General features: G+C 35.8%; 1 protein-coding gene across 9 annotated transcripts in view; it reads left to right on the top strand.

Annotated features, from left to right (window-relative positions):
- The first annotated feature begins 522 nt into the window (after window positions 1–522).
- The window catches only part of SLC24A2 (solute carrier family 24 member 2), a 305,116-nt gene continuing 280,926 nt past the window's right edge, over window positions 523–24,712 (top strand). For 6 of the 9 annotated variants that reach the window (XR_012471199.1, XM_074199519.1, XM_074199518.1 and 3 more), the window contains exons 1-2: window positions 745–1,018; window positions 3,194–4,300. Coding sequence is in view for 8 of the 9 variants with exons in the window: in XM_074199519.1 (XP_074055620.1) it covers window positions 3,356–4,300 (945 nt within the window). In the remaining variant the exon portion in view is untranslated. Of the gene's footprint in view, window positions 627–744; window positions 1,019–1,121; window positions 1,171–1,250; window positions 1,361–3,193; window positions 4,301–24,712 lie in introns of those variants that run through there. The other 3 variants (XM_074199514.1, XM_074199513.1, XM_074199515.1) reach the window with 3 other exon arrangements.

Genomic DNA, 24,712 nt, shown 5'->3' with positions numbered 1-24,712 from the left:
TAGAGAACCTAAGTCCATGACAAAACCCAGCTCTCCTTACTCATTCACTCCAAGGGTTCTTTTTCACTACTCCAATGGCTCAACCACCACATTATACAGAGAGGAAAACAGAGGTCCACAGAGGTGACTATTTTCCTGAGGTTACACAGCTAGTTAATGGCCTTTCTTATCTCTTGAGACTAATCCTGTATTTCATCGGATCAGAGGATAATAGAGCATAGATTTAGACCTGCAGAGACTCTTAGAGGCTGTCTCTCTGAAGTCATTTTATAGTTGAAGAAACTGGAGCCCAGAGACACCGTGACTTGCCCAAGGTCATACAGGTAGCAAGTGCCAGAAAGTGGAACTTGAAATCAGGGACTGCAAATCCATGGATTAAAAATAAATTGGAATAGCTATATTCTAAAATACGATCTTTTGTTTATTTATTTATTTTATCAAATAATGCTAGGATGACGTCAGGGACTTGGCAACACTTTTCCTCCTGTGGCAACCTGGGACAGCGCCGACTGATCGCCCAACAGAAACCTGTCTGGTTCCCACTCGCTCCCCGCCCGCTGCCCAGACCTCCACTGCAGAGACAGCCGCGCCAGAGACTGCTGCAGTGGCTCCAGCTCCCAGGCCCGGTGAGTGAGCCCTCGGAGGGACGGGGAGACCTCCAGCTGGCAGCGCCAGCCTGCCCCGCCGCGCCTGAGCCGGGCAGAAGGGGCACGGGGAGGGAGGGGCCCGAGGGGAGGAGCGGCGGCTCGGCCAGGGTGCAGCAGCGGCTGCGGCTCCCGCCGGCCAGTCTCCTCCCGGAGCTCGTCCTCGGGGCCGGGGAGAGGAGCCTGCCCGGGAGAACCTGCGCCTTTGTGGCCAGACCTCTGGGAGAGGGATGGAATAAGTGGGAGGGGGAGAAGAGGGAGGGGAGGAGACAGACAGAGAAAGAGAGAAGGTGAAGGGCGATTCTGGAGGAAAGCGAAAGGCAACGGAGGCTGCACTCGCACTGATGCGGGAGCGGGAGCGAGCCTGGCGCAGGGTGAGTACCAAGCCCGAGGCTCGCCTAGCGGGGCGCGGACTCGCAGCCTTGGGGGCTTGCAGGCTGGGGGAGGGGGACGTGGGAGAAACGGCCACAACCGCCTGCCCAGCCCTCTTGCCCGCAGCCCCTTCCCTGGAGTTCCAGCCTCACAGGTGGTTCAAATGGGGGAGATATTGGCGGGGATTGGGGGGGCGAGGGGGCCTCTTTGCCCCCCAAATAGGCGGCAAACTCGCTCCCCCCTCGCCAGACGTCTTCCGGACACCCAGGATGGAACCTGGATCATCCTTTACGCCCCAAACCTACCATCCCAACCTCATCACTTCGGGGGATGGTGGAGCGAAGGTTATTAAATCAAACCTTAAGAAAATCCGGTCATAGGAGGAGATCCCAGTTAGAGGCAGCTGGCTGCCCTGATAAAATACCTGCCAAGCTAGTCAGTCGCAGGCCGATTGGCAACCCTGTACTCCCTGGGCTGGTGCCCTCCCTGTGGAAAGAGTGAGGGATACAGTTGCTTTTGGAGAGGGCAATAGGAGGTTGGAGAGATAAACATTTAGCATCCTCCAGCACCACACACACACACACACACACACACACACACACACACACACACACACACCAGTTCCCAAAAGATGTGATCATAAAGATGTAAAGCTTGGTTGAGTGTCCACTTCTTCTTCCTCCAGAATGGATCTTGCTGATTGGTTTTGTTTTTATGTTGTTGGACAAGGAAAAGTTTGACAACCTGTCAGGCAAAGTTAGAAAGTTGCGTTGAGGTCTTGTGGCGCACTTTTGCGAATGGGTGCAGCTCTCTGCACTAAGGTGAAAATAGAAGAGTACACCAGAGAAAGGGATGGAGAGTGGGTTTGCAGAGGACCTAGCCTGGGTTAGGATTGGGTGGATCTAGAACTCTGAAATTTCAGATCAATTCTGATGTGTCTGAAGCCTTACTCCTTTGTGACTGCAAAGCTTCACCATCTAGAGTCAGTCCAGGAATATCCTTGTTTAATTAGGCTAATCATGGGGGGGGTAGCTTTATTTTCATAATTTGTCTTCTCCTCTAAAAACTTGAGTACAGACTACTCAGCATTTAGGATATCTTTGACTCTCTTATACTTGAGCTATTCTCTATGAATGTCTCTAAAGTGAGATTGACTTGGAGAAATATTCTCTTAAAAGGTGTTTGTTTTTAAGCAGAATCTATTCTGCTTTGTCAGATAGCTCTTAGATCTCCAGTTAAGTAAAAAGCAATAGAAGATAGTTAATTGATAGATATGCTCAAATGCATTTTGCAAATGGTTATTTTGCTAAGTGTTTATGGAAATTAATGCTGCAAGCAGAGCAAATCTAATCAAAATGTTTACAAAATGCATATTTGACAACCAGGGATAGTTAGCCTCCTTATGGAGTTGACTTTCATTTCAATCAGACATCAAGATTTAATTTTAAACCTTTTCTGTTCTTCAGCAAGTCTGAAGATTTAAAAAAACCTTTCAGTATAAACATCTTTATTTGGTCATTAAATCTGGACACATTCCTCTAAGCTTGAAGCTTAAAAGATATATTTTCTTATTAATGAAATATACCTGATTTTACTTTAAAAAATCTTTACAGTATAAAAAATTGCATTCTTAAATCAATTATCAAAATAATCTCCATCCTATTCTCCCATATCTAATCAAATTTATTTATAAATATTAAAGTGAGCTTTAGAAATTTTTGCTTTCAGATTGATTTGTTGTGATTGCACCTGAGTTCAGAATTGTTGGATGTGTAATCATATAGCCACATAGTACAATATGAATAGTTTTTAGGAATATCTTTTACCACTATGACACATTGTTTCATAGTTTCCCATTTTGGGGAAGCTTTTCACTTGTGTTGCAATATTGGAAGCAGAAAGATAAGGAAGGGCAATTTATCTTGAGAGATTTAAAAGGGCATGATTACTGATAGATGCACATGATTTTTGTTGCTGGTTCCCATTTAATATTAAAATTAACCAGATATTACTTGATTTAATGAAAAACCTTATTTATTTTTGCTTATTCCAGTTGTGTAAGGTTGATTTTATTTAGCTTTTCATCATTTGGGCAGAATTATGTGGATTTTTTTTAGTCAGTTGTTTATGTTTAACACTATTATTGTTAACTCATCATCTTTATCTTCTTTTTAAAGCATAAATGAAGAGTGGTTTTCACATGAAATAAAAAAGCACTTCATTGTAGAAGAACATTACAAGCACCATTTTTAACCTAAAAAAAATTAACAAAAAGTATGAAAGAGCAATCTGATTGAACCTCAAACTTGGAAACCACCTTATCCACTAGAAGACACAGAATGGCCCTGCATCAAACCTTCACCACTGGATTCCTTGAAGAATGGTGCTTGGATAAATCACTATCTGGCTGCAGAAAGCACCAGAATGTGTGGAAAAAACTGAGACAAATACGCATTGTAGGGCTCTTCATGGGCATAATGGCCATTTGCACGTTCTCACTTTCAACTAGTGCCTTTTTCAAGATAGAGACACACAGCACAGATCGGGCCAACAGTTTAGGTCATCCAGAATTAATGTCTGGATACCATCAAAGAACTCTGTTAGACATAAAGGAGGAGGTTCAGGATGGTACTACAGAACCTCCTGCAAAATATGAAAATGCAACTGAACATCCTCAAGGAGACTATCCAAGAGACCTCTTTTCCCTTCAGGAGCGAAGAAGAGGTGCAATAATTCTTCATGTCCTTGGAATGATCTACATGTTCATTGCCTTAGCCATAGTATGTGACGAATTCTTTGTTCCTTCCCTGACTGTCATCACTGAAAAGTTGGCCATTTCTGATGATGTAGCTGGGGCAACCTTTATGGCTGCTGGGGGCTCTGCTCCAGAACTTTTCACATCTCTAATAGGAGTCTTCATAGCTCATAGCAACGTTGGCATTGGCACAATTGTAGGCTCAGCAGTATTCAATATCCTGTTTGTTATTGGAATGTGTGCATTGTTCTCAAGAGAAATCCTAAATCTTACCTGGTGGCCACTCTTTAGGGATGTCTCATTTTATATTATTGACTTGGTCATGCTTATAATTTTTTTCCTGGATAATCTCATCACATGGTGGGAGAGCTTGTTGCTGTTAACAGCTTACATTTTCTATGTGACTTTCATGAAATTCAATGTGAAGGTGGAAGCATGGGTGAAGCAAATGCTAAATAGAAATAAAGTAGTGAAAGTAACTGCAGCCACATCAACAACAGCAGCAGCAGCAGCAGAGAATGAAGCAAAGGTTGGTTATGTGTTTTTTTTTCTCTTTTTTATTCATTTAGACCAATATTCTTTTGCAATTTCAAAGCTTCCATTTGTGAAATTGTGGTAGTCATGGGTCATGGAAGATAATACACCATGCATCATGAATAGCAATTGAGCCAACATATTTACCCTTCTGAGTTGGGCATTAGCCTCTTAGACCACCCAGAATAGCAGATGTGGAGATACCATTAGAAAAATTCTTCCCTCACATTCTACCTCCCCCCCCCCATCCACAACCTTGTGATTATGACTGTGGCAGGTACTCTTGAAAGATGGGTTCTACACTATGAGGTAGTGAATGATAAGTAAGAACTAAGCCAATAGCCCAGTTGTCAAAGTAATTTCAGGTAATCATCTTGCAAAAGTATAGCATGTTGTTTGTAGTCAGGAGCTAGCAGCTGTTCTGACTCAGGTATTAGGATCCTAGAAATTACTAATCCAGTGCAAGCACAGAGTTTTAAAAAAATAGGTTTGCATGGCTCATAAGGGTGCATTTATCAAACACAAGGATGTACAATGATTTTATGACTAACTGATTAACTTTCTCCTGGTTCCATCATGGGGATAAATACTGGAGTGGCAGCAGGTGAAAAACAGCTTACAATGAATGAAGGATCCATCAGGTTTTGAGGAGGCAAAAAGATGTCTCAAAAAGGTGCTATTTAAAGGGTCTCATGAGGATCTATGAGACCATCGACCAGTATAGAAATTTTCTTATGCATGGAACAAAGAAACCTTTATGTTCTAGCTATCAACATGGTCCTATGTGGTTTATAATACTATTTGCTTCACAGATTGGATACTTCACCCTTAAAATGTTCTAACATCACAGGGCCTGCTTAAACACAGGTAATATGCATAGAGATATGTAAGACCTAATTATAAATTCATCTACTGTGGTTCATATGGCAGACCAACATGGTAGAGTACATAAAGAGCCTGCTTTGAAATCTAAAAGATCTGGGGTTTAAGGCTTGTCATCCTAGTGCCCTAAGCAACTATCTAAAAGTCTAAGTTCCAGAACAATTGCTTATCTACTTTGAGAGAAAGAATACCTTGGCCCACCCATATCCCAGCTCCCATGGAAATCACAGATCTGGACTAAAGAAATAGGATATATAATATATTTCATTTACAGCATTCATCTCAGAATTGAAAATGAAGTATTTGTCAGTATTGATAATTTAGAAGTCACTAAGACTTTGCTTTCTCTCTAGACATTACAAAGATTTTGTGCATAGTATTTATGTTGAAATATTCTTGGGAATAGCCTTTCATATTGTAATTCAGTAATGTGGGGGATTTGTGTAGAAAATTCTATCATCAATGTTTATCTCAACTGATCTTTAACTTAATAGCTAACCCCTAGGCAATTTTTTTTAAAAAGATACATAAAGGTTGGGGTGGCTAGGTGGCAGAGTGGATAGAGTACCAGAGTACCAGCCTTGGAGTCAGGAGTACCTGGGTTCAAATCTTATCTCAGACACTTAATAATTACCTAGCTGTGTGGCCTTGGGCAAGCCACTTAACCCTATTTGCCTTGCAAAAACCTAAAAAAAAAAGATACATAAAGGTCAAAAGATTTACCCATAATCACACAGCTAGGAAGTGTCAGAGTTGAGTTTTTAACTCAAATCATTCTGACTTCAAGTATTTTATTCTCTATATCAGTATTATATTTTTTCTATCATAGATTCCATCAGTAAAAAAGTAATTTGAGAATGTATGCCAAACAGATGTAGTTACTACTTATAAATTAAATACATGTTCAAAATTTCTAATAGTAAACTTATACCAAAATAGTAGTTTTAAAGATACATTTGATTGCAAGGCAGTGACATGGAAGCAGAGAAGTATTATGGAAAGACCTCTTACTTTAGGAAAATCACTTTGGAGCTATATAAAGGATGGACTAGAGAAGGGAAAGATTTGTGCCAAGGAGACCAATTAAAGGCAATTGCAGAAGGTCAGGTAAAATGTAATGGGGATCTGACCTTAGCTGGTGTCTAGGATAATAAAGACCAAAGGAAGGTATGAGAGATGGTAAGATAGAATCATCAAAACATGGCAATTGATCGAATGTTTGGGGATGAAAATGAAGCTGTGAACCTGGATAACTGGAAAAATGATGTTTGGGACAGCAGTAGATTTGTGGGAAAAGACAAAGTAATTATATCTGAGACTCAAATATATCTATGCCTATGCCTCCTTTGCCACTTACTCAGTACTACTCAAAATGAAAAGAAGGCAGGACTCAATCACCATTCACTGCCCCAAAAGTAGATGAAGTCCACCAAGGGAGTCTTTCACAGCCATAAGATGATCTGAGGGCACAGAATGTGGAGACAGAATTTCAGTAAAGATACCTCCACAGCTGCTGCTCTTAAATATTAAGCCATAGAGCAATTGAGATCTACATTGGTGATGTGAATTTCCATCCCATGAATTCCTTTGACCACTGAAATACAATATAAACTATTATTCATGAATATTTTGACATCAACACTATTTAGTTGAATTTTTTCTAATCATTATTTCTTCAAATGTCTAAAGATAAGGCAAAGTGCCCAGAGAGGCACTAATGCCCAGTTCAAAAGGGGATGAGATCAGGAATTTTTATCCATAGGTAGGATAATGGTGTTTGTGTTGGAGAAAAGCTGAAGTGAGCATAGGATGTGGCTTATCCTTCCATTCTCTAATTTGCTTCCCAGATACCCAGTGGGATCAATCTAGGCCTCTTGAGATAAGACATGGGCCCCCCACCTTTTGGCAACCATTGAGAAGCATTTTAATTTAGTGGAAAGAGTGATAAAATTAGAATTAAAGTTAAAATTAGTATTAAAAGTAAACCTTGGTGCCAATCTCACCTCTACCACTTATTAACTAATCACAAGCCAATCTATCAATATCTCCGAGTCTCCTTGTCCTGCTCTTTAAAAATGGAAATAATAAATAACAAAATCCCTGAAAGATGTGAAAAGCAAATGGGCATTTCATAGTTGGTATTGTAAATTTTAGAAGATATATGAGAATTGTTAAGAATTAACTCTTTAAAAGGTGTTTTGGGAAAGCATTATAGTTTTTAATCAGTGAGGTTATTTGAGTAAGTTGACTATGGCATGGTAGAGCTGATAATACAGTTTGGCACAGTCAGACCTCTTTCACTATTGAGCTGGCCAGAAACAATCTGAATTCATAAAAATACATGGTCATCATTAAACTGTACTCAATGTGTCTGCTATTCAATGATTCATTTGGACATTTTATAATAAATATATTCATATATCTTTATTAACATGGGCCAAGTAACTTCTCATATTTTGATAGTCAAACTGACCTTCAGGCTGGAATGGCTTGTGGAATGGGTAATAGTGCAAGAAAGTAAATTCGGGAAATTATTTTGCTACAATATCACATTTTCTGTATTGAAATGTGATTATGGAGATTTAGAGACTAACACAAATGCATTCTTGAGTCTGATTTTAAACAGAGAAGCAAATACATATGCAAAGTTGTCATACCAGCATCTGGGTGAATTTTTATGTATACATAAAACAAATGTTAACATAAGGGTAGAATTTTTATCACAAAGAAAATAATAAGAATATTTTATTAAATTTACATAAGTCCTTGCCAGTAAAATATAACAACCATTTTTTGCAGCTGTCACAAAATGGTGGGGAAGGACAAAAATGACACCAATGATAATTTTCTTTTCCCGAAGTGATCACATGTATTTTGACAGTTAAACCCCAGTTCATATGTATAATGAAACCTGTGAAGTGATCATGTTAATTATAATTTGACTGTAGGCTTCTAATGAACTGGAACCAATGACCATATTTCAGAGTCATAATTGTGAATTCTGTGACCTCAACTACTTGTGATCACTTCAGGAGGTTCATTGTTCTCACTAATCGAAATATTCCTACAATACTATCAACATCTTTTTTTTCTTCAGAGAGATATTATAAACTGATTCTACATGTGTTTTTTATGTTTCATGACCTTCATAATGGCTTTGTGAGGGAGGTAAAGTTTTGTCATCCTCATATTAGAGTTTAGGAACTCAGAGACAAGTGACTTAGCTAAGAGCACACAGTTGTGAGTAATACAGCTCAGACTAGAAATATTAGAGTGTATTGCACAGTCATTTCACAAATATTCTTTTTTAGCATATTTTACTTCCAACAAAATGATAGTTTTTGGTGATTTGCATTAACAAGTGGGGGGAGGGGGGAGAGGGAGAGAGAGAGAGAGAGAGAGAGAGAGAGAGAGAGAGAGAGAGAGAGAGAGAGAGAGAGAGAGAGAGCAGAGACAGAAAGAGAAACAGAGACAGGGAGAAACAAGATATGAGAAAACTGGAATGGTTAGTGATTGCCTAAGTGAAGATATTACCTCTTACATCAGGGAGGTGATCATAGATCCATCTGTGAATTGTTCTTCTTGATATGAATGCTCCCTCCAATTGTGCCAATTATAATAAGAATAGTGGTACCTTATATTCTTTACATCTTAGTATCAATTGTGTGACTATAAAGATGTCCTCTCTTATAGAACACCACTTTTGAAAGCCTGGATGCTTCCTTCATCAAGGATATCCTCAATGCATGTATAAATAGTACCATAAAGTTACATTTAGATGAAAATGGTGAATTGCTATATCACTCAGTTGTTACTGATGTTCTCTTGATTATCTTATTTTTTAATACTAGTGATCTTTTACAATTGTTTCCAATCCCTTCTCTCAAATATTTTGATACTTCGATGATCCGAAAATTTTGTGATCTATTTAGGGAATCTTCTGTATATACTTAGTCTAGTTCAGATGTTTTTTCACTCTTATTTTCTTTAGTATCATTTTTTCCCACATATAACATATTGGAGTCAGTAATGTTAAAGTTCAAATGTGGTAGTTTCATTGTCAAAGAGCGAAAGAATAGTTCATTCTAATATACCTGTCAGCTATATGGACCTAATCAGGAAGATTGAATCCAAACCCAACCTCAGACACTTACCAGCTGTGTAACCCTGGGCATACTTTAACTCATATCTGCCTTAGTTTTCTCATTTGTAAAATGGGGATAATAATAGCAAGTGACACGCAGAGTTTAGGATAAATGAGATATTTGTAAAATGTTTTGCAAATTTTAAAGTGTTATATAAATGTTTGAAATTATTGCTTACAGATCTTTCCCATATCTGGGTATCTTTTATTCTTCTTCCGGTTTTATAAATTGTTCTTGGTATGATCTGTCTTAATTGTGTCTTTTGCCAATCTTTCTGTAGAATTCACTGATATTTTAACATGGTCTCATTAATGGGAAACTTTTTACCAATAATTTGATTCATGTATATATCTTTCCATACATGATATACCTAATGTGGTATAGGCCTTCCTCTGGTTGCCTTAATGTTTTTGTAAATACCATTAAGCACTTGGATATGCGATTTCTTGTCCATTCTTACATGTTTAAATGTATGTTTATTTGTGTAAATGTATAGCTATCTGATAAGTGTGTATAATATATTAGAACTGCAAAAGACTTTGCAAGGTCATTACCATGATGCAGTGTTGCTTATCTAAGAAAGACATCGTTTTTAAGCATTCTCAAAACAACTTTACCAAAATGATTTACACAAAATAATGCTCTAGATTCAAATAAATCTTATCTGCTCATTAAAGAAGTCTTATGAGGAGTCTAATTTGAAAATCTCTTATTGGGGATTTTTTTATTAAATGTGTATAAAAATAAGAAAATTGCATTTTCTAAACGTAAGTCAGAATTCAGACTTTTTTCACTAATTCAGACTGACCAATTTGCTATATTCAAATACCCAATTTTAAGTGAAAATTTTATATATAAATTCTATGTTTAATTTTAATGTAAAAACAGAAGAGAAGAAAATAATTTTAACTTACCTTTTCAATAATGCACATCACTAATGGGTGAAATTTGTCAATGATTTTATAGATCAAATACATATTTGCTTTAGCAAGTCATGTTCTAAGAATAACTTTTAGGAAATCATTTCACCATTGTCAATTCCTTTGATATAGATGTAGCTATATTATCAATAATAGCAACACTTACAAATTGTCTAGGGTTATAAAACATTTTCCTCACAGCTATCTAGTGAGATAAGAACTGCATTAATCCCATTTCAGAGATGTCAAAAGTGAGCTTCTGAGAGTTTGTGACTTGTTCAAGGGTGCACATAATGTGATAATTGTTAAGTTGGGATTTGAAGATAGATCTCTCCTGATTCCAATACTAGTGTTCGTCTTAGGATATGATTCTGGCCCTATATTAATTAGAACTTGCTTGCAATCAAAGTAGGAATAGAAAGCAAATTGAAGATGTGCTTGTTATTACTTGATATATTTTTGCTTGCCTGCAAAAATGCTATGTATTTTCAAGTTAAAAATTGCATAATTAGGAGGTAACAGGACATCCTAGAGAGACCCCTGACTTTAAAGTCAAAAGAGAACTGAATTCAAACTCCATTTCTGACATTTGATAGTCACATGATCTTGACTAAACTACTTAATCTCAGTGAGTTTTAGTATTCTCTCTGGTAAAATGGAATTAATAATAATCATAGAGTTTACCAAACAACATGATGAGGATCAAACAAGATACTGTATACAAGATCATTTTGTAAACCATAAAACACTATTTAAATGTCAATTATCATCATTATTATTATGCTGCATGATTTTATTAAAGAAATTTCTTTCATTTTACTTCTGAATTGAGTGAAAATATTTCTTGGCAAATGTTGTTTATTAGCATGCTTTGGGAGCTTTGATGAAGCCTTCCCCCATAGGACTGAACATAAGATGTATTGTAGCATTTTTTTAGTCTATATATGTTTGGGCAGCTGCCATGCTTCTCTCGTTGTTTATGTTGGCCTGTAGCCATAAAGCTGCCTTTCCATCTAGAATTCACTGCCCTATGGCATTAGCAGGTGGACAGTCAGAAAATAAATTCCAAGCTAATTGTTTCCCTCAATACTGAGGTACCCACTGAAAGGAATGTTCTCTATAGGTATGCAAAATGAAATTTGTTATGTGTGTGTGTGTGTAATGGTTCTTTGTGTGAATATTTTACCAGCTCCTTGCCTTATCTTTTGCATCCTCAAGCAGTGTATGCTAAAAGATAGTTTTAAAAGCTTCTAAATCCATATGATATAGTGGAAAAAAGATAGGACTTAAAATTAGAAGACCTGGAACTGGAGTCTGGCTTTATTACTTACTTGTTATGTGATGTTGGGCAAATTATCTAACCTTCCTAGGCTTCAGTTTTCTCTGTTGTTGACTGAGATAGTTTGAATTGGCCTAGATAGTTTTAAAAGATCCTATTAGTTCTAAATGTCAGTAGTATTTATTAAAGTACTCACTGTTTTAGACACTTTAGGATGATTTCTTGGGAAATGAGAATATTAATTTTATTCACTTTACTAAGCATTACCTTTTTTGACCTTGATGTATGATTTTATTGGTGCATTTAAAAAAATTCCAAGGAAGGAAATGTCATTGTACCATAATATTGATAATGTCTTTACTACTTACAGGCTAAGAGTGCTATCTGGTTCACTGAAGGATTAAATAACATTCAAGATCACACAACAATATGTATCATAGATATGGCTTAAATTCAAGTTTCCCTGACTCTGAATTCATCTTTCTATCCACTATGCTACAGGATTGTTGTGTTTTTTTTAATTTATTTTTTCCCATTATATACAAAGAGAATTTTCAACATTCATCCTTTTGCAAGTTCTTAAGTTCTACATTTTTCTGCCACTTTCAATTCCTTCCCCCTCCCTATGGCAGTGGTCAATGTGATATAGGTGGTACATGTAGAATCATATTTAACTTATTTCCATATTTAATCATGCTGTTAAAGAAGAATTAAAACTAAGGAGGGGGAAACCATGAGAAAGAAAGAAAAAACATAAAAGAAGTTTTAAAAAGTGAACATGGTAGGTTTTCTCTGTATTCAGACTCAATAGTTTTATTTCTGCATGTGGATGCTATTTTCCATAACTAGATAGCATTTTCCATGTGTCTTTAGGGAGAGTAAATACCTAGTAAAAATGGTTGTTTATACAGTTATCATCAAGTCTGCAAATTAGATCAGCTAGTGTTGTAGTTTTTGAAGATCTCACATCCCATTAATTCTTATTTCAAAATATTTTCTAACTCCTTTTAGAAGTTGCATGAATTACATTAAATTAAAATGATTTAAATTAATTATGTTTTAATAATTATTTGATAACATCTTGATATATGTATATATCCTGAAACTTGAATCATTGATTCAGAGATACAATGTATGCTTCTTTAGATGTTTATTTATAACTTCCCCTTCCACCAAAAACAACAACAATATGAAAGTTCAGATACTACAAGAAAAAATAAGGAATTAATTCATTTTTCATAGTCTTGGAATTATTTTCTATTCATTTTTGGATGAAATAAGTTGAAGTTTGTTTTGAACTTAGGAGTTTCTTTGTAATACAACAATTTTTATTATTAACAATATTTACTGTAATATTTTCTTAAAAGTTTAGAGCTGTTCATGATGAATCTTAGCTTAATTCTTTTGTAACAAGATAGGAAATCATTGTAATTATGCAGAATGTGATTTAGCTGAATTTCCATACATATAGAAAGAGAGTCTATGCAGATAAGACCATTCACTGTTCATATCTCTTTTGTGGCAGAAGGTGTTTGGCTTGAAAAGCTGCTGTCCAAATAATTCTTGGAAATTGTTCTACAACATGATCACTAGTCAGTCAAGTTCTGATGAAAGGAAAAAGCAAAAAATTCTAAAAATGTTTAATTAAAATTCAAGGGTTTGTAGATCAACTATCTTATGAAAATATGTTTTCTTTTGTTTTGTACAATTAAAGTGTACCTAAAGTCCATTATGCAAACAAAATCTTTATGAATCAACTCATTTTATAAAGATGCTAGGAGAAGATATAGCAATTTTATAATGAATACTTATCACAAAGTAAAAAAGTCATTTCATAAAATGAATAATAAGTCCTTCCTATTGACATTTTGTGACCATATGCATATTATGTATAATAAACCTAGCTGAGACTATATATATTTTCAATAATTTGACTTCCATCACAAAGAACATTGAATTTTAGTAAAAGGAAAATACAAATTTTGAGAAAGGTAAAACTTTCCCAAGGCAATTAAAAATATTCCTCCAATAAAGAGGAATGCATTGCCTGTTTTTCCTTAAAAGTTTAAAATCTTGGCTCTTTTGAATGAAAATTGTTGACTGAATAAGTGAAATGACATATAAGGTATCTAGGTACATAACGCTGCAAAGTTGCCTTGCTTTTCAGTACCTTCTCCTGATATTAAAACAATAATAATCTTATGAAATGTTTCTGCCACAGTGGTTCATGGAGTAAAGGTCACATTTTGGAGCTGTCTAAAAAGGGGCTGGGAAAGATTTCATAAATTTCATTGCATTGAATAGCCCGTAGTGCTGCAGTTGCTCTTTTTGACATTCATGTCACCTTGATCTTTCCAACCTGAGTTGACACAAATCTTAGAGTCAAGAAATCTTTCTAGTACCCAACAGAAGACTAGAAGTCCAGCTCCTTCTTCTCTATGAAAGATAAAGAAAAAGGTGAACCTCAGTTTTAGTAAAAAAAAAAAAAAAAGGATTTTAATTAAAATCCTGAATTGCTCTGGCTTTTGACAATTCAGGCAATTTTATACATAGTCTGAGATTGATGAAGGAATTAATTTCATATCAGTAAGCATTTATTAAGGATATATTGTGTTCTCAGAACAAAGACAAGGAAGCAGAATGTTATAATGGAAAGATTGGCCTCTTTGACTTAGAAATGAGTTCATATCCCACCACTGATATTCAGTATGTATGTGACCTCAGGCAAGTCAAAAGTTTTCTGGCATCTCCTAATCTATAAAATAGGAAGGGACAAACTAGATGTCATCTAATTTCCCTTCTAGCTCTACATCTTTGAATCTATTATCTGTGCCTCAAGGCACTCATATTCTAGGAAGTGGAGGTTAGCAAGTTCATAAGTAAATTAAAAATATGTAGATAATAGCATTTATATGCATAGCATTTATTTAGCACTTACTATACATGCTAAGCATTATGTTAAGCTGTATAATTTTTATTATCTCATTTGATCCTCACAAAAACCCTGGGAAGAAGGTGCTATTATTATCCTCATTTTACAGATGAGAAAACAGAAACAGGTTAAATGACTTGTCCAGGGTCACACAACTAGTAAGTTTCTCTGATCAGGTTTGAACTCAAGTCTTTCTGACTCCAGATGCACTGCACCACCTAGCTGCCTCATAAGAAAATTTAAAATATATACAAATAATCTCAAGGAAAGGGCACTAGCAATTAGGGTATGAGAATAGAACATAGATGAAAGTGACACTTTATGAGTCTTGAAAGAAGAAAAAGACTTAGAGATGAAGAGGAATCAGTGCCTCTGGCATAAAATCACAGAGAAGGGAAATGGCATATTGTGCATAGGAAATAGTAACAGGACCAGTTTAGCAAGAATGTAGAGTATATATAAAGGGGAGAAATGTGCAAAAAGCCTAGAAAAGACCATAGTGTGAAGGATGTTAAATGCCAAACTGAAGAGTTAGTATTTTTTATCTAGCAGCAATAGAGAACCACTGGGGTTTATTGAGCAGAGAAAGGACATGGCCAGACCTGTGCTTTTATGAATATCAGTTTGGTAAATGTGTGAAGAATTGATTGGAAAGGAGAGAAACTTAAGGCAAATAGTGACTATTAATTAGAAGGTGATTTCAATGACCCAGATGACTGAGGATGAAGGAAAATCATTACAGCTCAGAATTCTTTTTATCTGTTGTATGCTCATTAAACACAGCAATTGACTTGGTCTTGTGTGTCAAAAGAAATGTTATGAATATGGAAACTTTTGAATATGAGAAGCATGGGGACATTTTAAAATGTGATGGCATGACCTAATGTAATGGTATGTACTATTAATGCTGTATTTCTTAAGTGTATTTGCTAAAAATCAGAGAATTCTAGCAGAACTGTACTAACTACAAATTTATCTCAACATTTATGCCTTCCCACTATCTCCCCTACATGAATAAATTCAGGAATCTTCTTTTGTTTAATTAGTGAAATATTCAGAAAAGGGATCCAACATATAGCAGTGAGAAGAGGATAGGAAGTCTAGGAATCTGGAAAATTTTGACTTTGTCACTGTGACCTTGGAAAAATCATTCAATGGGGTTCATTTCATTTTCTTTATAATCAGAGAGTTGAACTAAATGATTTCTAAGGTTCCTTTCAGCTCTGATATATAATGCTCTGGAGTGCTAGTTATTTTTAATTATTGTTAGACAACTCTGAAGATAAAAGATTAATTTAATGCCTTAATGTTAGGAGACCCAAATTATGATTAGAGATTATAACTACATTACCTCCAAAACTACATTTTTTTCATTTATTGACTTAATTCAGTTAAATAAATATTCACTGACCATTTTATAGTATGTCTCTGTGCTAGGGTCTGAGGGTAATATGAAAGTAAAACAGTTTCCCATTCTCAGCCAATCCAACTTGCTAGGAAACACAGAAAACATCAAGTTCTAACTTATTCCTTATACTTACTGAAAATAGACAGAAGAAATGAATTAATTTTTTCAGAATGGATTTAAGCTAAGTTGTCCTATTGTTCTAATTTCCAGTCTAACTGGGGACATAGAATATGGCCACAAATAATTCTGATTATAAAATAAAACATATATATGGATGATGCAAATCAAGAGTTAAAAAGATTTCAGAGAAGGGAAGGGGTATGTCTTTTATGACTAAGGGCTTCATGAAGAGGATAGAATTTGAACCTGACTCCAGTCCAGTGACTTTGATTGTCTGACCAATTCAGATTTCTAAACAATCATGTAACTCCAAGGGCTGTCAAACTGTGACTTTTACCATTCATACTGTGAATCCTGAGTAAGGAAAGAACAGGCTGCAGCAAACAATGTGATATGCATTCCTTGCAAAGACAGTCAGGTTTTTTTTTTTATTTTGGGGTGTGTGTGTGTGTGTGTGTGTGTGTGTGTGTGTGTGTGTGTGTGTGTGTGTTTCTCACCAGCCCTTCTCCTTATGGAAAACAAATGAAGGCAGAGCAGGCCGAGTGTGAAATCAGTGAGACTCAAAATGTTGACAAGGAAACCTGAACAGCATTATAATCAGTTTACCTTCATGTTCCTGAGTATTTGAATTTCAGAGTTGAATAAAGTAGCCACCAAATAGAGTGATTATGTTCATTTGCTTATGAGGTAAATTCAGTGACTTTGAAAGGGATCAATTTAGTATACAATACAATACAACCAATCAATCAATAAACATTTATAAAGCACCCCCTATGTTAGCAGGAATTGTGCCAAATGCTGGATAAAAAAGAAGCAAAAGATAGTCCCTGTTCTCAGGGGGTTACTGTCTAATAGGTATTACAGGATAATCAAACAAGATACTAACAATTTGCAAACAAACACATACAAAGCAAGCAATTATACCAATTTCATTATCAACTTATCTATCATTTCAGTAGCATTTTCAGATTTGCAAATTACTTCATATATAATGTGGTTTATCCTCAATAACCTTGTGAAGTATAGATATTATTCTCCCCATTTTATAGATGAAATGTGGCATTCAGAGATAACATGACTAGTAATGATGTGATGTAATGTAATGTAATGTAATCATGATCACACAACTAGCTAGAATCAGGACTTGAATGTGGCTCATCCTGAAACATCCAATGCTTTAACTACTATGCTCTCTCATCTTTCAGTAAATAGATTGAAAGGCTTCAAATTAAGAAGACTAAAAGTTCAGATCCCACCTCTGATACTTAATAGTGTATAGGATGAGTCATTGAAATTCTATGTGCCTCAGGAAACTCTCTATGACTTAATAACTAATTATATGGGGTAATTTTGCCCTGCATTGAGAAACAGAATTCCCTACACTGAAGAAAGTTTCACATATTTGAGTATTTCACATCATGTTTGTAGTTTTAAGATATAGAAATAGCAAGAATATTGAGACCTGTCTAGAGACCTGTCCCAGTTCTGTAAAGCAATTCTTTGAATCCTGGGCATTTCTTTGGATCTCCCTAGATTTCGGTGACCTTATCAATAAGAAGTAAAATGCACCAGGAAAAAATTCTATAAATTCCATCCCTTTCTGCTTTGAAATGTCTATAATTCTACAGTGATAACATAAAAATCTTTCAGCTAGGTGAATAGAGTGCTGGGCCTAGAGTCAGAAAGATTCCTGAGTTCAAATCTGGCCTCAGATACTACTATCTGTGTGATACTAGACAGGACACTTAGCCCTGTTTGCTTCAGTTTGCTCATCTGTAAAATGAGCTGGAAAAGGACATGGAAAACCACTTCAGTATTTTTACCAAGAAAACCCCAAATAAGTTCAGGAAGAATTGCATATGATTAGAAAATGATTGAACAAACCTAAGAACTATCATTTATCCTTTTATAGATAAGAAACTATAGGTCAGGCAATTTCAGAGCCTACTCAAAACTACATAGATAACCGCCAGAGATGGATCTTGAACCCAGTTCTAATCAATAGTCTTTCTACTATACAATAATATCTTTTTGTTTGCATAGTACTTTGAGAAATTCAAAAGACATGGTCCCTAACCTTAGAAATTTACAGCATAATTGTCTGTTTCCTAGCAATATTCATTTCTCATCTCCCTCAGCAATACTCATGGTCCCTTTTTTAAAAAACTCCCTTTCACATATAATCATATCTGCCTCTTCTTTATTTCAGACATTTGAGTAAATTTCAGTACATTTTAGTAGAGACATTTTAGTAAAATTAATTATTTTTAAAAGTTGATAATAGGGGCAGATAGGTTGGACAGGTCTAGAGCACCAACCCTGGAATCAGGAGGACCTGGGTTTAAATCCACTTTCAGACTCTTACTAGCTATACTTATTGAGTCATTTAACCCCAATTGCCTCCAAGGAAAAAAAAATAAAAAAAGTTTATTGTAACATTCAATCCTTAGCACAGTGTCTGGAATGTTTAATAAAACCTGGTTAATAAGAATCAATATATTGGGGCAGCTAGGTGGCGTAGTGGATAAAGCACCGGCCCTGGAGTCAAGAGTACCTGGGTTCAAATCCGGTCTCAGACACTTAATAACTACCCAGTTGTGTGGCCTTGGGCACGCCACTTAACCCTGTTTGCCTTGCAAAAACCTAAAAAAAAAATATAACACCTGACAGCAATTTACTGCTTATTTAACCAAAAAGATTTTCAGATAATAAATAATATTTTTGTTGGTTTTTGCAAGACAATGGGGTTAAGTGATGTGCTCAGGGTCACACAATTGGGTAATTATTAAGTGTCTGAGGTCAGATTTGAACTCTGCTCCTCCTGACTGCAGGGCCTGTTTTCGTCACCTAGCTGCCCTCAATAAATCACATTTCAAAAGGATTTTTGATTTCAAAATATTTTTCAGTTCAAAAGGATTTAATTAGAAATATGTAATTAAAAGGTAAGCACCCTTACCATAGTAGAAATTATATTTTCTTTAAAATGTATGCAGGAAACATGACATAGTGGATAGAGAGCAAGCTAAGAAGATCTGGAAGATCCATTTCTATTTGAGTTTGACATCACTATTCTAGACAATGCTCTTAAATTTAAGTTTAAGAGAAGGCACTAACTTTTATTAAGAGTAGGAATTTACTCACTCAGAGTTCCCTATGCCAGTGAAAACATAGTTCCATGCCCTATCCCTATCCTGACATGCAGAGAGATTGGAAAAGTACCACAGACCCAGTGATAAATACTTGTGAAAGATGATGATGATGATGATGATTATAGGTTTTAAGACCTCAGAAACCTTGGATATTTTCTAACTTGACTCCTCTATCTTATACCTGAGAAAGTTCATGACCAGAAAATTAAAGAGACTTAGTTAATAGATAACAAGTTAAAGAACCAGGAACTGAACCCAGGTCTTCTGACTTCAAATTCAATATCACACTATGGTTCTCATGGTTGAGTTATTCTCATCTTGATAACTCCACAAGATATTGGGTGAGTAGACTTAGCTCTTATTTTATTTGGAAAACATATTAAGGTCAGGAATTCTGATTTCTAGTTTCTTATTCCCAGTCTCTAGCTTAGAGTCTGCTATATGGCAGATGTTATTTTTAAAAATTTTTATTCATCTTGAACTTAGATACCAAAAAACCCACAAAAAAACATTTCCATCTACACAGCACATTAAAAAGAGGATTTGATATAGTCAAAATTTTCTATTTCATACTATTTGCTTTTTCTTATACAATAAAATACTACTCATAATTTTCAATGCTTTTCTGTGCTTCCTTTTTTCTCTCCAACCTAGAGAAGGCTACTATTAGAAATGACTATATATATATATATATATATATATATATGCATATATATGGAGAGAAAGAGTCTAAAAGAATACTATATATACTTCTATTTATCAGTTCTTTTTCTTGAAATAGATATCTTTATAGATCTTTTTTCATTGATTCAAATATTTACAATACTTGAATTAACCATTCAGTTGTTCTTATGACAATATTTTGATATCCACTTGGTCCTGTGCATTTTAATTTTCTTTATTTCATGTATTTCCATATTTTTCTACAGTCAAACCAACTCATCATTCCCTATATAGCAAGTATTTAACAAATGTTTATTGAATTGAGTTGACTTACCTTGGAGTGACAATGGAAGGCAAGGATTGTTGAGAGTTATTTTTTTTTTCCCTATTTTTCCTATTTATCATTTTCTCCCCTAAGGATCTACTTCATGCTAATTCTCTGCTCCATCTTTTGTTTCTACATTATTCATCAAGAAGTTATGTTTTTCTAAAGTCAGCCAGCTCATCATTTCTTATATAGCAGGTATTTAACAAATGCTTATTGAATTGAGTTAAGGTGAATTGGAGTGACAGTGCTATCAATAGAAGGCAGGATTGTTGAGGGCTATTTCTAATTTTTTTCCCCTATTTTTTCCTAACTTTACCATTTGCTCCCCTAAGATTCTTCTTCAGGCTACTTCTCTGTTCCAACTTATGTTTTTACATTATCCTTCAAGAAGCTATTGACTAAAAAAAAGAGAAAAACAGAAGATATTGACTAAATGCCTATTATAATGATAATAATAATAATAATAATAATAAAAACCATTTCTAGAGTGTTTACATTTTAGAAGACACAGCAGTACAAAGATTCAGAGTCAGAGTGATTGGGTATAATATCTATGTCTGTTGCTTACTATCTATCTAGGTAATGTTGGATCAGGCATTTAACCTCTTTAGGCCTCAGTTCCCTAAAAAAAGGGTGGGGAATAAGTAGACTAAATTATTTCTAAGATCTTTTCCTTCCCTAATTCCTTTCATCTGAGACTGATGATAGAGAAAAGTCAAAACCTGAAGTAGGACTATTTGTCCGTCTTAACCTAAACCCTATCTAAAATATTTTTTAAAAATTACATAGCACTTTCCTTCCAACAACTGTATGAGAGGGAGTGTGAGCTTTAATCTCCCTATTTTAAAGACAGGGAAACTGGAACTCAGAGGGGTCCTTGACTTATTCAGGGCCATGTGAACAGTAAATAGCAGGGCTGGGATTTGAGCCAAAGTCCAGTATCATAATTATTTCAAAATAGCACAATATCTTTCTATGAATACTGTACTTAATGGAACTCAGAAGACATGATTCAGACAAAATTCCCACCTTAACTTTCTGGTTCTCAGCCTAATTTATGTCATAATTCCCCTAGCTATACTCATGATTCCTTTTGAGCTATACCTCACATAATCAAATCTACATTTTCGTTATTGAAGACATTTGAGTTATACTTCTTTGTAAATAGAATTAATTTAGAAGCTAAAAATTCTCAGTTAATTTTTATCCAAGGGGCAGGACTTAGGATAGTGATGGTTCTCCCTACAACAGAAGAATATGATCTAAGAATGTCTCTGAGTGATACAGAAAAGTATTGAAATCTAAGATTGACCCCATATTCGGAACACCACTGTGGCGTGAAATTTCTCTTTAAGATAGGGGGATGGTTAGGTTTTTCAGTGGTTAGAGCACAGACCCTGGAGTCAGGAGGACTTGAGTTCAAATCTGTCCTCAGACACTTAATAATTACTTAGCTGTGTGGCCTTGGGCAAGCCACTTAACCCCATTGCCTTGCAAAAAAAAAACAAACCCTAAAACAAGATAGGACACTTCCCAGCCAGGAAGAGGGAGAACTCACAAATGTTCCAAACTACCCCTTGGATGCTCCATTTTGATAATTTGGAATATCTCATGTGGAGTGGTTCTGATGAAACAAAAAAAAACTGACTTATTTCCAAGAACTTCCTTTGGATCTTTGGAATTATCTTATCTTGGAAATACATTTATGGCTTGGAAGCTGTTGACTGGAACATGGGTTTACAAATTGTTTTCAGAATCAGTTACAGAATAAATATTTATTAAGTATCTACTATATGTCAATCACTGTACCAAGCACTGAGGGTACAAAGGAAGGCAAAAGAGACCCTCTCAAGTCTCAAGTAGTTCACAGTCCAATGGGGGATAAACATATTAAACTGCCTTCTAAAAGTAAGTCATAAATAGCATAAACTGGAAATAATTAACTGATTGAAAGCAGTAGAATTAAAGGAAATTGAGAGAGTATTGTTGTAAAAGGAGACTTTAGCTTGATCTTGAAGGAAGTCAGAGAAGCCAGGAGGCAGAGATGAAGAGGAAAAATATTATAGCCATTAAAATGCCCAGAATAGTTTCTTTTTTTGAGGAACAGTGTAGGGAGGCTAGGTGGCATAGTGGATAAAGCGCTGGCCTTGGAGTTAGGAGTATCTGGGTTCAAATCCGGTCTCAGACACTTAATAATTACCTAGCTGTGTGGCCTTGGGTAAGCCCTTTAACCCCATCTGCCTTGCAAAAACCTAAAAAAAAAAAGAAAGAAAGGAGGAACAGTGTAGAGGCCAGTGTCACTGGATTACAGAAAAAATGGAGGGAGGGAAGCATTAGGAATAAGAAAACTAGAAGGGACAGCTAAGTAGTGCCATAGATAGAGTACCAGTCTTGAAGTCAGGAAGACCTGAATTCAAATCCAGCCTCAGACTTAATTACCTAGATGTGTGACCTTGGGGGAAAAGACCCTAGAAAATAGGGATGGGCAGCTTATGAGAAGCTTTGAAGACCAGGGAATTTTACATTTGATCTAGAAGATAATAGGGAGGCAGTGGAATTTATTAAATAGGAGAGTGGCATAATTAGACCTGTGTTTTAGGAAGAGTACTTTGACATCTGAGTTAAGGATGGACTGGGGTAGGAAGAGACTGTGTCAGGGAAACCAACCAGCAGGCTATTTGAGTAGTCCAGTTGTGAGACAATGAGGTCTTGCATTAAGTTGATGACGGTGTCCGAAAAGAGAAAGGGATTCATGATACATATTACATTTTAGCTATACCACATTGTCAAAAATTGTAAATCTCTCATTAGTCCAACAAGAGACAGATTAGCTATACTATGCCACAAAGTTGTCATCAAAAGAAAAAAATCACCGTACTGGTGATTTGACTCAGCATTACTGAAATGCTGTGGTGCCTCATTGATATGGGAGGGACCCACATGCTAAAGGTCAATGACTCTCACAGCATTCAAGTCATCCCCAGAAGTCCTATTTTCTACTAGGTTAAGCCTTGGGGTGATAACAGTTCTGGAAAAGGCAGTGAGATAATGTCTTTGCACAATATTCCCCTCACTATAATCAACATAATGTTCCAGTCATGCCATCGCCATCATTCATTTGATGTCATAGTCTACTTCAGTTATGAAGGACAACAATCATCTATCACCATCATCACAAAAGTAAAACCAATAGTCATTGGCAACAGATTGACTACAGGAGTTAAGAGAGAGTAATGAATCAAGGATGATACGTAGGTTGCTTATCTGGATGAGTTAGAAGGATGACAGTTCCTTGGAACCAGAATGTCAATAATATACTAAAATATGGATAATGGGACCCCTGTGTTAACCACCATCCTGTAATGTGGTAGGGTATTTCATCACTAATCAATCCAGAAATTAGAACTTGTTTATTAATTCAGTTCCACAAGAATTTGTTGGGTCAAACTCTGAGCATACAAGGAGAAAAAATCCTTGTCCCCAGGGAGTTTACATTCTAATAATGGAGGAAGATATAAAAGATTTGAAAAGCTGGGGAAAGGGAAGGAAGTATCATCACTTGGTCATAGTGACTAAGTACAGCCCATACATTGCCCAACATTTCAATTTTAACATGATCCACCTTTGGGATAGCCTCCTAGTAACAATGTCTACTATCTCTTCAAATCTTTTTCCCTTTACCTCTCATTAGGTTCTCTATCAAATGAGCAGGTCTATAGTTGATAATTTTTCTTTGTTTATTGCATTTATGCTGCAACTTAGTTTTATGTTTCTAAGCTGACACTTCCCCAACCTCCCCTCCTCCACTAAAAGAGTTACATCAATTTTTTAGAGCTTGCATATTTATGGAAACATGAACAGTAACATTAATAACAATCCATTCTGTCAATGTCTGATTTATATAGCAACTACCCAAATCTAATGTGCATCTTCAAAGGAAAAAAATAAGTTACAATCCTGCTTTGTACAAAAGCACAGAATGGGTTAACAACTGAGAATACTTTAAAGCAGCTTAGAAAAATATCTTCTCTCTGGCCTCTACTGTGAATTGGCTATACTATCTGTAACTGGCAGCATGTTTTGGAAATTTCGTGGTCCCAAATAAGAGGCAGATTTTAAGAAATGTAGTTCAGATACGCCTCACCTCTCTTTTGATGAGTATACAGGGCCATGGCAAATCTCATGTTTTCTACTAGTTAAAAAAATCCAATTAATTTGAAAGCCATAAATAGCTATGACCTTGAAAGCCTATGTGAAGGTGGGATATGAGAACAGGCTTAGAAAACATATGTTTTAGAGTGCTAACAGCTCTGAAAGTCATACACACTTAAGGAAAATAAATAGAACAGTACAAGATAGTGTTATGTTTTTAGGGGGAGGAATATAAATGTATTGGGAAATATCACCACATGCTTCTCTGGCATAAATTATGCTAAAATTAATCTATCACTTATCCACTTAGCACGATGAGACAAGCTTCAAATGAGTGGTTGGTAGCAGGAGTGAGTATTGCATAACCATATCCTATCAATACCCCTGTTTCATGCCATTACCCTGTTTCATTTTATTGGCTTCTGTTTG

Source organism: Macrotis lagotis, chromosome X (genome assembly GCF_037893015.1).
Source record: "Macrotis lagotis isolate mMagLag1 chromosome X, bilby.v1.9.chrom.fasta, whole genome shotgun sequence".
Lineage (NCBI taxonomy): Eukaryota > Metazoa > Chordata > Mammalia > Peramelemorphia > Peramelidae > Macrotis > Macrotis lagotis.
This window is presented reverse-complemented; position numbering and strand designations above follow the sequence as displayed.